The sequence below is a fragment of the Amphiura filiformis genome, chromosome 17 (assembly GCF_039555335.1).
Source record: "Amphiura filiformis chromosome 17, Afil_fr2py, whole genome shotgun sequence".
NCBI lineage: Eukaryota > Metazoa > Echinodermata > Ophiuroidea > Amphilepidida > Amphiuridae > Amphiura > Amphiura filiformis.
In genome coordinates, this window is record NC_092644.1 from 10,803,101 (window position 1) to 10,820,680 (window position 17,580).

At 34.5% G+C, this 17,580-nt stretch overlaps 1 protein-coding gene across 1 annotated transcript in view; it reads left to right on the plus strand.

Moving 5' to 3' along the window:
* Nucleotides 1–10,261, plus strand: part of LOC140136916 (uncharacterized) — a 421,421-nt gene extending 411,160 nt beyond the window's left edge. Inside the window, exon 21 of the mRNA XM_072158568.1 lies at nt 8,327–10,261. Coding sequence (XP_072014669.1) covers nt 8,327–8,585 — 259 coding nt within the window. The 3' untranslated portion in view covers nt 8,586–10,261. The remainder of the gene's footprint in view (nt 1–8,326) is intronic.
* The last annotated feature ends 7,319 nt before the right edge of the window (nt 10,262–17,580 follow it).

The following is a 17,580-nucleotide window of genomic DNA, read 5'->3' on the forward strand; positions in this document are numbered from 1 at the left end:
TGTATGACAGGTGCATTGATATTTTTGAGGTGGTATGTATGGGAGTGGTGCATGCTTTATGTATTGGTTTTGGATGGTTGTTTCAAGGCATGCTTTTGGTTCAGTAGGCACACAGCTCTTCGATGTACATTTGAGAGATGTAATTTGCAGTTACAGTCAATGATTAAATCAGGCAAAGTATTGAAAATTAACCCCATGATAACTACCTGCCGATTGGCCAAAAAGAAGTTTTCATTATCAATTGGCCCAATCAGCAACATTGTTAGAATAATTTCACCACGCGAAAACAATTGGGGTGAATTATTTGCAAAGCTCCATTCTGATTGGTGATTAAAGTGAAGATATCATGTAATTGACCAATCAGAGGCAATGTTAGATCGGCAGGTAGCGCTCAGGGGGTTAATATCCAAGATCAGTTTTAAACGGATTTGCCAGATGGCAGTAACAACTGGCTTAACAGCAAAGTACACTTTTCTCAAAAAATATGTCTAATATCTGTATCAAATATTTCTTATCTATTTTGTACACAAATTACAAATGCAATCAAGGTGTCTTGTTAATATACGTACTTCAAACTGGAAGATTATTTGTTTTTGTTTTTCTGTGAACTTCTATGTTTGATGTACACATGAGTGGTTTTTGTGTTTGTGGATATAACAATTTGCATGTTGATTGTATGTAGAGTGATGAATAGTGTGGAAAGTGTGGTGTTCTTACTCGTGTGCATTTTATTTTAACCCAGAATTTTATATAAGTTATAGAATTTATATTATTTATTACATATAATATATTGAACATCATTTATCCAAATTGCTTATTTATTGCTTTTAATTATAGCCAATGCTCGTAACAGTGAAAACATTAATGCCAATTGGTGTTTATCTAATTTTAAAGTGATTAAGTATGTTATGCAAAACAAATAACAACTGCAATTTGGTAAAACTAATCATATTTTAATCAATTATGAATGCTTTTGAAACATAAGTTTGGAGTAATTTAAAAGTAACAATTTAAAGGTTATTACAACTCATATTTTCTTATTTTAAAAGGTTTCAAGTTGTGAATCCAAGAAAAATCCAAACCTTAATTTCTGGTATCTGCCGATCTGTTTGCATGTGCTTTCAAGTTTTTAGTTTCATTTGTCAAACTTTTCCCTTTCTTTTCTTTTTGTGTTTATCCCTCTCGTATCTGTTTTTCACCCCTGTTTTCTGTGTTCTTTTGGTTGTCCCACATGCGCTGTCCAATCCTGTGTCTGTATTTTGGACTCAACCATTTTACTGCAGGTGTGAGATCATAGTGCCACCCAGACCTGTCTATGTCAAGCCTACATGGTACAAGTGTGAAGATAGAAAGTTCTACATAGTCATGAAATAAGATTTGACCAACTGCTATCAAAGTGCTTCATTTGTGCTTTTCTCAAATGAATATCATCATCAACCAATGATTTTAAAGACTCTTAACTGAAATCTAAGTGGGTTATCAAAAATTCTGTAATCGACAAATGAGCACTGCAAGTTTTGGATGTTCTACCTATGGATTCTGGAATTTACACTACACTACATGGCACAGTGTTCCTTTTAAAGGGAATTTCTTTTATATTCTGCGATTTATTAGTGACTACTTCACTTGCTTTATGAAGGATGTTCTGTCATTGGATGCTGAAAGTGACTTCATAAACAATAGGCTATTCCAGTTGTTACCCATACACCTGCTTTGGAAGACATGACCTTACATCATCCACACAGGGGGTATAGATTTCAAATGGAGTCACCCATTCAGGTTACCCCTTTTGAAATTCACACTCCTTGTATGGGAGATTAACATCATGTCTTCCATAGGGGGTATGTATTTCAATTGTAGCAGCTGAGTTTTCCCTGTCAGAAACAAAACTTGGGAATGCACAAGAAAGCATAACTTGTTTAACAACTTGTTGAATTTGTTCACCAAAACTTTGAAACTTGCAATGATTATAACCACACCCAAATGTTGCATTGGTTATAAATATGATGCTAAAATCTTTGCATAGTTTGGATATTTGGTATGATTTTATACGATGAGCTATGACAGTAAGTAGAATTGTTAAAATACACAAATTGCGGTTTGGAATGATTGGAGCAGCTTGTTTGATCATTTAATGATTTGAAACATAACATCTTAAAGATGATGTAAGTGGTGATCATTTGAAGTCTCTGACCATATGGCATGTCTGTCTGTAAGCACTTTGATCACTGTGTGTCCCAATTTCAACGGCACAATAATAGTTATACTGCAGTTAGATTAGAATGTTAGGGGAAGTCCCATCTGTAATGGGGTATGATACAATAAATTATGCTATTCCAGTTGAATCCTTAATCTTCCACACAGGGAGTGAGAATTTCAAATGGGGTTACCTGAATGGGTGACTTCATTTGAAATCTATACCCTGTGTGGGAGATTAAGGTCATGGCTTCCATAGGGGATGTATGGATTTCAACAGGTATAGCCCAGTGTGAGAAGTATGCATGTCACTTGTGTTTTGGTGATTGAGTGATGCCGCTATTTAGTTTAACCTCATGAGAACTACCTGCCAATTGGCCAAAACAAGTTTTCATTATCAATTGGCCCAATCAGCAACATTGTTAGAATAATTTCAACACGCAAACAAATTGGGATGAATTATTTGCAAATCTCCATTCTGATTGGTGTTTAAAGTAAAGATATCATGTAATTGACCAATCAGAGGCAGTGTTAGATCGGCAGGTAGTGCTCAGGGGGCTAATTAGTGGTGATCTTACTCTAAAAATCATCACACAATTTGAAGGTGATGAACTGACACTACTAGATTCCTATTGCAGCTGCCTGCACGGGTACACCATCGCCAGGGTACTTGGCTGGTACTGTGCAGTACCAGTGGAGGTACCACTGTTGGTGGGGCCTCTGCAGTAGCAGTATTGGTACTGTGTAGGTACCCTTTGTGTACCAGTCTGGTACCTTGGTGACAGTATACCTGTGTAGGTGGTCGCAATGGGAATCTTGTGTAAGAATAGCAATGTTGCACAACTTGTGGACGTAGGGGGTCGAAAACTCATTTGAATGACATAATCTTGCATGCTAGCACATTAAGGTTCCCAAGGATATGTTTGGACTTCACTAAAGGAAGGAATGGTACAGAATAGACTATAAACTCAACCAGCCCAAAGTAAGAAAATTATACCCTCACTACCCTCCAAACCTTTGCACAGGCCATTACCCTATGTCCCTACTGTCAATGTCAAATCCCTCTACAATCCAAATAGCTTGCATGAATTATACCCCTATTGTATATTTTTTTATAACATATGATCTTTCTGTGATATAACAATACCAGCATTTTGTAAAATGTACATAATATTACAGCTGAAGTTTATAACCAAGTAGGCCTAATGTTAATGGTTTGCCTCTTAGGGGAGCATGTAGTTATTTTCACTGCTGTAGAATTCCATATACAAGCATGAATGTTTTTTGATGAGAGAGATGAAAGGCAGAGCGCCCTCCACAAAAACATTATTTGGAGTTTCAGCTACTATATTACTATACCGATACAGGTGGCTGTACAAACCCTTTATTACTAATATTGTAAGACCAACATATTGTAATGTTTGGTGGAGGGTGTCTGCCTCATTTAGACGCATATGCTTATAGATGAAATTCTATGGTATTTAATCTGTGAAAAAGTGAAAATGTAAATAAAATAAAATATTTAAAAAATTTTGATGCATTTGTAATACACTCAAGAACTTGCCATATTATTTTATAAACCAATATTGTTCAAGTACTCTATAGGTTTAGATGAAAAGAATTTTGCAGTGATTTTTTTCATATAATTTTTGTCAAGTGAGTGAAGCTGGTCTTTATCAATAATGACAATGTAAAAAGCTTATTTATTATTACTATTATAGTTTGATCAGCGCGTAATTGGCGGGCCTTATAACAAAGCGGATTAATAGCAATAAATTTTATTTCGAGAAATATCTTGTACAACTCGCCAGAAGTATCACAAATTATCATTTAAGTCCTGTACTTCGTCTGTACTTTATTTAACACGCACAATAAAGATGACAGGTCCGAAATATTACTCTTAGCGTGGGTCTACTTTTCGGCATAGTGGAAAAGCCTAACAATTCCCACAGATTATGATCTGATTAAAGTATAATGTTTTTACGTGTGGCACTATTTAATAAGAAGTATCTGCTGCAGAATCATAGTATCATACTATTTACTACATCTATGAGTTCCTCTTGGTGGAGAAGCACCATTATACTGGTAAAACTTATTTTATGTCCATATACAACTGAGTTATGTATTCATAGTATCATGACGTATACAGTGAATGTAAATTTAATTTAATTAGATATCATGTATCCTATAGATATCACATATTCTTTTGAATCAAGGCAATGGGCAGTTAAGAAGTAGGGGTTCCCAAAACATGTTTCTGAGGACAGTATTTTTCATTTAAAACTTTGGTACGGGAAAAGACATCTACAGAAAACATAACCGTTCATAGATGTATTGTATAAGTGTTAATTTCCACGATGGTTATATTTTTGTGGAATTTGCAAATGGTGTTCCATCCATGAAATTAACAACTCGTGAATATATGTAATAATGTATTGTGAGTAAAGGGCAAAATTGGGCATCTTCAAAAATAACAATCGGAAAAATGCCACTCTTATTCCAAATTGTGAAAATAACTGTACACGAAACTTACCACTTATACAGTACTTATCTCAAAGGTTAAGCTGTGAGAATATGCAATGTTTGCATGTCACTTTTGGAATTGGAAATTTAAGAGGTATCGGTACACTGTTTAAGCCCCATAAGTGACATTCCAACATGGCGTAGTCTGCTTTCTTGGGTTTAATCATGGTTCAATTCATTATTATAGATGCACAATTGTTTTGGACAATTGCAATGCATTGTCATACAGCTATTATGAAATTATAGACAGATTTTTAATGGCATTATACTGAGTATTTTCATTTGTATTATAAATTTGTTGAATAAAAAGTAATAATCTCATTACCAACTAGTAATTTTCTGTTCTCTCTATATTTCTTTCTGTTTCTCTTTCTCTTCTTTGCAGTGTAGAACTTTCAGTCGTAGAACTAACACAATAGCTTTGATTTTCAGCATCACTAACAACTTACCGTAATTGTTATCTTAAGCTTTCTTTAAAAATTCACTTCTTTATTTCAATAATTTTGATACAGAATGGATGTTGAAACTTCATTTCTTGATAATAATTCTGCAAACTGGTGAACATGTCTACTTTACAACGGGGTATGATGATGATGTTGTGCTTAAATAGTTGCAGTGTCACCATTACATCCATTGATCAATATGTGATATTTATTATTTATTGATCAGTTATCAATAAGTGATTAATAGGAGTGTATTGATCAAATGACAGTTGTGTAACATCCATCCCTGTAATCAAAAAGCTAACATAACATTAAGCATTTCTGCTCATACCTTTGAAATATATAGTTGCATACAAGGATTCAGACATTGAGAGCTGCCATCTTGTTGTGATGGCTGATATAAAATTCATTCATAAATAGTAAAATAAGCAAATATCAATTTTCTAAATAGGAAGCACACAGCATATCAAATAGCATGTTCACCGGGGATATCACTACCATATCTCAAAGTTCTGCATCATAAAACACACAATACATGTGGAAGGGAATTACACCTTCATTCCATATCATAATGCATTACACATCATATGACAAACATACTAAATGACAGTACTGTGGACTGTGGTGCTGTGTAGGGCCATAGGAAAGTTGATAAAGGGGAGGGTATGGATGGTTCCGGATAGCTGTCGAGATCTTGGATGACTAAACCAATGTTGTGTATCAGATTGTCATCGCACTCCGCTTTCTATGGTCCTGGTGCTATGTATAGTTTGCTTGGTGTACATTTGTGTACATTTTGTATTCTATTATAACATTAGCAGTCATATTTTAGGAGGACCTTCCTCACAGTGTAGGGGTGGGGTGTGTGGGGGTATATATCCAGACTTTCACAAAGTAATAATTTATAGGCCTACATCTGAACTAGTTGCCTGGTTTTCATCTGCTGTGCTGTGTTCATCAAACTTAACTGGCAGGTACCATGGTGAATATGTGCCACTGGTTGTGCACAGGCCAACTCTGTGTGTGCAGGCGTGATCAACACAGCGTGGTAGATGTAAAAGGGAGTTTTTATAATTCTGTCATTTGGTATAAGTTTAAAGTTTGGAGTCCATTCTCGGCCATTTTTGCATTGTTTAGTTATGCTTGTTCACGATTATGCATTGTACCAATTAAATGTATAACCATTTATATCTGCACACACCTTAGGAATCGGATAGCAACGTCTGCACATCATTTTTGTAGGACATGAGAGCACATCAGACATATCAAATTGCATTCTGAATACGAGGAATGTCCTTCTGGTATCAAATAATTTAGATATTTTATGGCAAATTATTAAAATTTGATATTTTTCATATTTAACAGTCCTCAAAGTAAACTTTATAAATTTAATGATATGCACTTAAAGTGTATGTAGTTAGGATGAAAAGCCGACCATCAATTGAAAATTTTGACTTTTAATATTGAAGATATACATTTTTTCCCCCAAAAGACCTACATTAGTTGGTGTGGTGTTTTTTTTTGGGAGAATCTACATCTTCAATACATCAAAGGTCACAATGTTTATATGATGGACAGCATTTCATCCCAGCTACATACACTTTAAGTACATTAGATTTATACAATTTACTTTGAGGACTGTTAAATTTCAAAATGATCAATATTTATTAATCATTTGCCATAAAATGTGTATTATTTTAAACAATCAAAATTATGTGATATCAGAAGGACATTCCTTGTATTCAAAATGCAATTCGGTATGTTTGATGTGCTCTCAGGTCCCACAAAAAATATGTGAAAACATCGCTATCTGAGCCCTTACCCCATAAGAACTACCTGCCTATTGGTCCAAAAGAAATTTTTATTATTAATTGGACCAATCAGCATTGTTAGAATAATTGCACCACAGCAAAAAAATTGGGGTGAATTTATTTGCAAAGCTCCATTCTGATTGGTGATTAAAATGAAGATATATCATGTAATTGACCAATCAGAGAGAATGTTAGATTGGCAGGTAGTGCTCAGGGGTTAATAACACTATTATTAAGATGCCAATTATCCTTTGATTTCACTCCACCAAAAATGGGGCAGGCGGACACTATTTTTTACCCATGTGTGGCCACCAAATAATAGTGGATTTCTCATAGTATAACACAGACTAAACTGAGTCCAGACTCTCTTTAAAATCTAACCTCTTTGCAGTGGCAGTACCAAGAATATTTTACAGGGTGTTGAAGTGAAATGGGAGGGGGCCAAAAATCTGAAATTTTTTATGGGTGTTATATCGTACAGCAGATCTTCTCTTGGCATTCGCTGTGCAGATGCATTACTGGAGTTCTACTTGGATCTATCCAGCTTCAAAAAAACACACCATACAGATGGTTCCAATATTCTATATTTAAGTTGAATAATAGTTGGGAAAAAGTAGTTAACAAGCATCAGCACTTATGATTTCTTTGCCTTATTTATGTGTGAAATTATCATTTCTGTACATTTCTGTTCAATTTCATTGTTATTATTTTACCATGCTTTTTGGCAGCATCGATCAGTTGCTAAGTACAGAAATGGGTGCTTAATACTATGGACTATAAGTAATGCTCCTATGAAAACAGACAGAAAGTTTTGAACCTTTCGCAGAGTTCTCCGCACTTTTTGTTGTCAGTGTATTGTGTTTAGTGGGCAAATAAGAAATAGGGATGATTGGCTAAATTGAGACAATGTTTGCACCTCACTGAACAAGCTGCTTAGCATCACACAACCTGCTTCTTTTCACATTCATATGCAAGTGTGAAGAGACTTGGCTGAGAAGATGGCTAGTTTTAATGAAATCAACTCAAATTTCTGCTAGTATCTTAGACATAAATCACATGTTTTCATGGGAAAATTACAAGTGAAAATAACAACCGTATCTATTAAACATTTAAGTGATGTGTGAATGTTGTTGTCATTTTGAGTAAATGTGATGTTGCTTTGTAATATTGTATTCAAAACCTCAATAATTATTATGTTTGTGTGAATATGTGTTGTTTGTGTGGAATGTTGTGGCTTGTTAGTGGCATGCATGCTCATCAATGTTGTTTTTTCCTACTGAAAATTTTTTAACTTCCAAACTATCTATTCTATGTAATTATTTATTAATGATCACATATTTTCTTTCACTTCAGATTGGTCGGTGTTGAAGAAGAGCTGAAACGGGAGCGGGAGGAAATGCAAGCTGTTGTTGGCGCCAAGCAGAAAATCATTGATGCACAAGAGAGACGAATCGAAGCGCTAGATGCCGCTAATGCTCGCCTAATGAACGCCCTGGATCAGCTCAAAGAGCGCTACCAGTTGACGAGAAGAAGTAAATCCTCATCGGACGTAAGAGCGGGATCTCAGAAGTTGACACCATATAATGGAAACTTGAAGAGCAGTAATTGTTAATAACATCAGTTATTTCAAGGCTTAAAATTGTATGTGCTCTTGCTGGCAGAAAAAATGGCATTTATTTACATCTTGAGAGCGTAAACATTGAAATTGGGTTAAGATTGGCTAATTTAATCGTCCGACAATCAAAGAAGCGATTGGCACAGAGCAGTGCTCATCAAAGCGTATGCTGCTCATTAACAGCGTGCGTCGTCAGTCAGAGCAAGAGAGTGTTTGTAAGAATTCTGAGAGTGATTGTAGATTTTGCGAGAATGGTTTTGATTTGTACTGATGCTTGCATTGGCAAACCAGGTGATGATTTCAGTAACTCCATGCAGTATATTGATTTTGCTAAATCCATAACGTAGCAAAAGTGGTACTCATTTAGCAGTGTATACATACTCATATTTGAAATATGGTCTGTTCTTGCGAAGCTTGAAAACATCAACACCAGCTTTTTGTTTATGCATTGTCAATGTTATGTATCCAAATATGTAAAATGTGTGGCACAAAATCATGTCAATGTTATTTATTGGAAGGCTGCAGTATGTGATGAGTTCAGGTGTAAGACCCAATATATCAAAAAGGCTGCCGTGTGTTACTTCTGTAATAAGCATTGAGATTATTTGTTTGGTTTTGTCGGAATATTTTGTATACTTAGTTCTGTTTTAGTGGATATTCTCTTTTAATGAATAAATTATTCATTTTTTATTTGGGAAATCATTTATTATGATATTTCTTCATATTAAATTATTAAATAATAAAAAAAAATACTAAACACAACGTTGCCATGGAATATATAGCTTTTTACATCTGATCTCTTCATATGAATGTGGCCCTTGTACATGTAATGCCCCTTTGATGTTATTCAACTGAGCTCATTGGGCAATTCCAGTTGAAATCCATACACCCCTATGGAAGACATGACCTTAATCTTCCACACAGGGAGTGTGAATTTCAAGGTTACCTGAATGGTGGCTCAATTTGAAAAAATTATGACTATACACTTTCTTTGTGTGAGATTTAAGGTCATATCTTCCACAGGGGGTGTGTGGATTTCAATTGGAATAGCCCGTTGGTGAGACACAGTTAACTGACATCAAAGCGCCATTGACATGCCCAAAACCAAATCCTTGTTTACGTAAATATTGCAGTCATATTGTGTCAGTTATGTAACATAATGTTCCTTAGTTGCTGCTGTCATGTTTGATATAACAGATATAAGAAATGGTCTCTTGTCTAATGGTAGGTCAGTAGGTCCAAGGCTTGATGTTAGCAACAAGAGGTAACAAATGGCTATTCCAGGTGAAACCCATACACCTCCCTATGGAAGGTGTAACCTTATTCTCCTACACAGGGGGTGTAGATTTCAATCGGAGCCACTCATTTAGGTAGCCATATTTGAAATTCACACTCAGTGTGTGGGAGATTAATGTTATATCTTCGATCTAGGAGGTATGGATTTTAACCTGAACGGCCCAATACATAATAATTATTGAACTCATTTCAAAATTTCACCAGAAAAATGAAAGAATTCAAACAAAGTACAATTGCATTATAGAATGGATCAAAATCAAGAGGATTTCATTTCATTCTATGCTAAGCTTTAAGTTAAAATTTACAGAGAGAGTGTACCAAGCAGTGTGCGAATTAAGGAAAAATAAATGGTTGTCCCACGGACAACCAGATTACAATTTCTGGTTGTCCGTCTAAGTTTTTGGTTGTCCGTAGGCCTACAAAGGTGAGTTTTGGCTACATATTTATGGTTGTCCGGCGGACAACCGAATCAGTATTTTTGGTTGTCCTGCGACTTTTTTAGTTGTCCCGGGCGAACGGACAACCAAAATTTCGAACGCTGGTACCAAGGTATGTTTCAAATTTTGACTCATCTCAGGCACTTCAGAGACAGCAAAGAAAGTTTTGACACCAGACGTTACTTCTTAAAAATTTAATGGTGAAATTTGAGAAATATGGCTAGAGCTTTTAAGAAAATAAGTGTCGCCTTAGAATGTTCTCAGTGGTAGATATTCGGGATCACCCAATGTCAAGGGTCAAATTCTGATTCAATTCAGAATGACTAGATTAATTAGCAGATGGCATGCATGAACAGATTATGGGCCTAATTTTATGTGGAATTGCAATGCATTATGAATGCCTGAACAAAAAGGACAGTTTCTAAATGATGACACCTAGTACCGTTGTCTGACACACTGACTGTCTTTTCAAGCTGAATAAATTGTAATGGTTACAAATCTTACAATGCAAAACGGAGAATTATAACTTGTCACATTTCAGGAGAAATCTGACTCAGATTTGAGGCCGGTGTACAGCATTGATTCAATCCTAAAGTGACCAAGTCCAGTGATCAGGGACATTGGATGGGTTTGGGTTCTTCATATAAACTGCAATTCTCTGTGAAATCAAGCCTTGATAGTATACTATGATAAATCATTATGGTAATCTGTGGGGATGGACTTTCTATACATGTGGTTCAAATCCAGATCAGAGTTGAATTAAATGGACTAGTGTAGTTTACATAATTGACATCCATGTATAGACGTAAATGGTCCATCAGAGTACACTTTGGTCTGGATTGTAAGTGGATTGAGATGCACACATGTGTAAGTATGCCCTACGCATCACATGTTGGCCATCTTAAACTGGCTGTACCAATCCATATACCCCTATGGAATACATGACTTGAATCACCTACATTGTAGGTATAGGTTTCAAATGGAATCATACATTCACTGCCTGTGTGAAAAGATTAAAGTCGCGTCTTCCATAGGGGGTGTATGGATTTAAAAAGTCCAATGGCAGAAATCATGTAGTGTAGAATGATCAAGAGTCTTGGTAGGGACTTGGAATACTGGTCACCCCCCCACACACACACACCACCACCTCAACTATTTTCTTAATCCTAGCTATAATCTTTGTAATTGATACTGTAATCTCTTGATCCTAATCCAATCCTAATCCTAACCCCAATCCTAATTCCCTGGAGTGGATGCAGTTATTCTTAAGTTTTTGCCAAATTTCACAACTTGGGTAACACGCCTGCAACAATCCCAGCAAACTCAAAATGTTTTACATTTAAATGTCAGGTTATATAAAAGGTATAAAATGTTTTAATAACATTTCAAAAATGTGAAAACTTGATGCAAAACATTCTAACATGATGTTATTTAAGTGTTGACAAAATAGTTAGTAAAATGTTTGCCCAAAAATATTTTACAATAACATTTTGACAACATTTTGTTAATGGTGTTGCGTAGTGCTTTTTTTATAAATTAAACGTTTTGAAAAATATTTTCATGCCTGTTAAGTAACACATAATTTAAATGTTAAAACTTTTTGAATAAAACCAAAACATGTTTATAACCCATTTATAACCTTAAGAACATTTTTGTTTGCTGGGTTACTCTGTTCTGTCAATCAAATTGACTAGCCTAAATAATGCTGATTAGTCGCACATGATAGTTTATGTGTATTAGTTTACATTGCTTAATTTGTTACTGTTTTCATTGTGATATTTGACACATTCTTGACTTAATTTCTTCTGTTTGGTCATGAATTAAAAGTAGTTTTCATTGATTCTTTTGATCTCGTTCACTTAGATGTTGTTCATTTGACCATGTATAATGTTAATGTATAATGTTAGTGTTGTGGTATTTTGACACATGTTTAAGACTCCCAAGATAGTTAAGAAATCAGATCAAATATCTTACACTTCCCACAATGCATTTCTTCCCTGTACTGATTTGCTATTCAGTGCAACATGGGTTGATAGTGAAATTGGCATGAAAGAAATGCATTATGGGAAGTACAAGATACCTTCTCTGGATCACAATGATGTGTAGACATCAAATGTATCACTTAACCCCCTGAGCACTACCTGCCGATCTAACATTGCCTCTGATTGGTCAATTACATGATCACCAATCAGAATGGAGCTTTACAAGTAATTCACCCCAATTTTTTTGCATGGTGAAATTATTCTAACAATGTTGCTGATTGGTCCTTGAAAACTTCTTTTTGACAGGTAGTTCTCATGGGGTTAAAAATAATATATCATATACCATATCTCAACTATACAATGCATGTAATAGCCAGTAGGCAAAACTAGACTGAAGGGCAAGGAGGTCTTCATACAAACAGCTATGTACCGCTAAAATGTGTCTCATTTTTTACCTTCTGGTAGAGGATAGCCCTTTATGGTATATAGATGGGTCAGTGTTTCAACATTTTACTCAAATTTGGTGGGAAATTGGCCCACTTGCATGAATCTTGAGCCAAAATTTTTTTGGCAAAAATTGGTATAAATGTGGGGCCCACTGCCAGATTCTTGAAGGTGCATCCCTACCGAAACCAAACTTGAGTCGGATTTTCACCCACTGGTTATCACTTGTATTGTATGAGCAAGTATCATTGCATATGAAGTTGAACAAATTTTATAATCATGAGAAAGAAACTTTTTTATCCTTAATTACAAAACTAATAGAGCAATTCTCTTGACTATCTATACAATGGTTTTCTACTCTACACTGCATGCAATTTTTTTGTACTGGATTTTGTTATCATGTTCCTCCAAAGAAGATAAATCATGTAATCAATTAAAGAGTAAAATATTCTGCCAAATGATCAACATGAAGATATTATAAAAGTTAAATCTCACACTGTTAGCATATGTGACCAGCTCCAACAAAACCCAGAACAAGTCGCCAGGCTTGTTTTTGAGTTACAGGCCTTTACAAGACGACATTCCATAAAAAAATTTTGGAATTCTTACTGTCATGGTATTTGACCTTGGAACTAAGTGGACTTTCAAATTCTTGAAAGTACTTATTAAAAAGAGGTTTAATTAATCAATAATTGACAGTTGAATTATGATAATCCCTATTCAAGCCTGTGTAAAGCAGGAAACTAATTGGCCCATTACTAAGAAGAGCATTTTTGCAAAAATATCAAGGTATCATTTACAAAATTATTCATATCTTCAAAAGTATTGATGCTATATATATAATTTTGGTATAATTTTGAAGCTTATTGTCCAGTGCTTATGTTTTTATTCAAATCATGAAATGTCAAAATGCGACTTGTTCCTGGTTTTGTCAGAACGGGTCACATATTTCAAGGGTTTAGGACAAGAAATCTCCAATAGCTGCCCCGTGGACATTGTGATAATTTCTGCATTCTGTAGTATACACATTTTAAAATATGACACATGGCAGCTATTACAGATAGGGTTTTCTTGCCCTAAACCCTTCATTTGTATGATTATATTTTTCTGCCGTACCATGGGAAAACCACAGTATTTGCTATGTTATATACTTGGTACATGCTGCATTTTTCCATGTGAGGGCAGGTTTAGCAATGGGCATTAATTACTCTTCCAAGGGCAGATTTTGTTCAAAAACAGTCATTATTTAAAACAATCATGATTCACTTTCTAGCTCTAGCTCACTTTCTAGCTCTTTGGGTGATTTTTGTCTCTGAAAATAATGTTAATTATTGAAATGATCATGTTGGATAATTTGCAGTTTTATAAGTTGTACATCAATGGTGTCTGAATCGGATATTTGATTATGAAATTTGACTGATGATGCATATTTTTTTCATTTGACATCAAATAATTTTGGTAATTGATGCTAGTTGTGTTAATGTTTTGAGACCATGCAATATTGTTGTTATATTGGATTGTTTCTTGTCTGAACTTTAATTATTATTTTCAAACAACTCAATCAATTTTTGAAGCAAATTTGATTTAATATTTGCTGATAAACTAGGCCTATATTTAAGAAGAAATACAAATGAACTTTGTCAATCAGCACCGTAATTATCTAGCTCTTAAAATACATTCATAAATGATGACTATATTTATAATAAAAAACAATACCAGTTTAAACTACCTACAGTTTTGTAAGAATGTACAATAATCAATGCTCAATAGAGGTATAACATATTTATAGAAGTATATTTTGTCTCACATTAAATGTGATACTTTGTAAATAAAAAATACTAGAGTGTTTCTAGTATATCAACAACAGTGATTCTAGTAATATTTCAACACCAGTATTTCTAGAAGAAATATTACATACGATAGCAAGGGATGGATTTGAACTGATGAGAAAGAATGGATTAGGTGACTAATGAATTTCTGTGAAGCTTTTCTCGCTAACAACTCACATGCAAAAGCTTTACTGTGAGGGAATTGTTAACCCCCTGAGCACTACCTGCCGATCTAATGTTGCCTCTGGTCAATTACGTGATATCTTCACTTTAATCACCAATCAGAATGGAGCTTTGCAAATAATTCACCTCAATTTTTTGTGTGGTGAAATTATTCTAACAATGTTGCTGATTGGTCCAATTGATAATGAAAACTTCTTTTTGGCCAATCGACATTCGGCAGGAAGTTCTCATGGGGTTAAAGTCCATCAACCAAGCATTGATTAAGGTAATAGTGGGCGTTTTGTTTCTTCCTGACCTAATCAGTTCATAATACAACAATATATTGATGACCACGTAATTACATAAAATATTGTAGCTCACCCAGAAATTAAGATGACATACTAGCAATATTACCAGTACTTTATCCAGTGCTGGCACTTGGATATAATATAATTTCAGATGGAAGGACCAATAATTCATCATAATTAAGAACAATGCATCACAATGACCATGGCCAGGGGTGTGGTGGTGGGGGGATCCATACCCATAAATCTGCAAAATATCTGCAAAATTGGGCCAAAAATGTCACAAATTTTGATATAAATATACCCCAAATCATGAAATTTGTTTTAAAATGGGATCAATTGCAGAGGGGATTAAAGGTCTACTTTTGCCAGAATGATGATTTCTCTTGAAAAGGTCTGCATTTGGAAAATCTGCACCCCTCCCACAAAAAATAATAATCTGGCTACAGGCCTGACAATGACTAAAGGTTATTTGGGGAGATAAGGCTTAAAAACAATAATGCTATGTCTCAAAGCCCATGGAAGTTTCAGAAATGAATGTGGGAAATGAGCTTTTTTCTAAGAATTTTTTTTTTTTTTAAAGATTTTTTAAAGTGAAATTTTCAATTAAGAGTGTTCAAAAGTACACAGTATGAAATTGTGGTTGATATACACAATTGCAAATATCAATTGTTTTATACCTAAACAATGCGATTGTTGAAATTTTCTTACAATTTGTCTCAGAATTTCATGATTTTACGGCAAAAAAATAATAATAAAAAATGAATTTGCCATTTCAACTGACAAGGACGTGCTAAGAAAAAGCGAAGCGCATTACGTGGGCTTTGAGATATAACATTTTTAAGCCCAAGAGTCGGTTATATTATGATCATTGTGAGCATTCTCACCCTTCCAAAGTCCTATAGGTCAATTAAAACTTGCATATTTATAATTAAGAGCAACTTTACATGGGCTACTTAGTAATGAAGAGGACAACTATACTAGGGGTCGAATTTGAATGGGGCAAGTTAACCAACAGTTCAAATTATGATGGGATACCTTCATAGTTTAATACATACCAAACCATACCTTTAGTATCATCATAATAATAATTATATGTAATTATATGCCTGTACAGTATATTGTATATTTCATATTAATGTATAAACATTCTTTGTAAGTAGATTGAAGAAATTGTATAATCTGATTACCATAGTTTCCAGGTAATCAGATCTTTTTGTATGTTTAACTTATGGGAATATTTAAAAGTGGAAAAAGACAAAAATACTATATTCATGACTGTATTATTTAGATGTTGTATTAATAAATGAGTTGCAATCATGTGGTATTAAAATTAACCACAGCTTATATAGTAAAAAATGTTTGTCTGACTTTTGTCATTTTTTGAGTGACCAATACACACAAATTTCAATTTTAATATTAAAATACTTCACAATCCAGCATTTATTATGCACCCCCTCCCCGATATCCTGCATTACCCACATTTCTGAGGAACTGAAATTAACAAGAAGTTTTGTCCCAAAATTCTCTGTTGTCCTCGCAATGTAGATTACTGAAAAGTCCTTGTGGTCAATACACAGAGGATGCTAGCTATAGAGGGGGTAGTAGGGTGTCAGAGGACTTCATTTCGACGACCTGTAGCTTGTGCATGACGTATGCACAAGATCCTTGCAGTGTTGGTGTATTGTCTTGTAAGTCCTTGGATATAATAATAGGCATGTCCACTAAAAATTGAAGTACTTTTAAATTGATTCAGACCTAACTTATTGGCTGGAAATTGATGAAAGAAACATTTTGGCGTTTAAATAATCTTAATCGGACGTTTCATTCCAGAGATATGGCCTTTTGAGTGTCACGGTTTTATATAGGGCTGCTAGAACATGTTAAAAAGTTCTGAAGTCCAAAAAGGAATACTAACAGAAAGTGCAATCTTAAGGTACTTTTTCTTAATGTATTTATTAACTAGCATTATCTGGAACATTATATTTGCTTATAACAACATGAAATAAGATCATCCTGAAAATTTAAACGATTTTGTTGACATACAACAACAAAATATAAGAGCTCAAAACCCATGGTTTGTTTGGTGGAACCTCAAGCATGATCATAAATGGCCGCCATGGAAAATATCTCCATAGAGGAGATGAACAATAAGTGTATTATTTCAATTGAATAGCGGCAGTCTTAAACATTGTTCAAAATTTTAAGGTCAGCACATTTTATCTTCAAAAATGATTATATTTCATCATGGCATAAGTTTGGTAAAATTATTCACTACCAATTTTGAGAAATTTGCTCCAACTCAAAGGTTATCTTTACTACATTGAGCAATACACTGTGTGTGCATGGAAGCCATGATGAATAGCATATGAAATGGACATGGTAGACAGAAGTGCATAATTTGAGATGGGTTTCGGTAGGCTTAAACATTCTTTAATTTCTTAACATCCTGCACTTTTGTCTTCGAAAATAGTTAAATTTTATGAGTATGTATATAAGTTTGCTTGTCTGAATCAATCCAAATTCGGAGATATTCC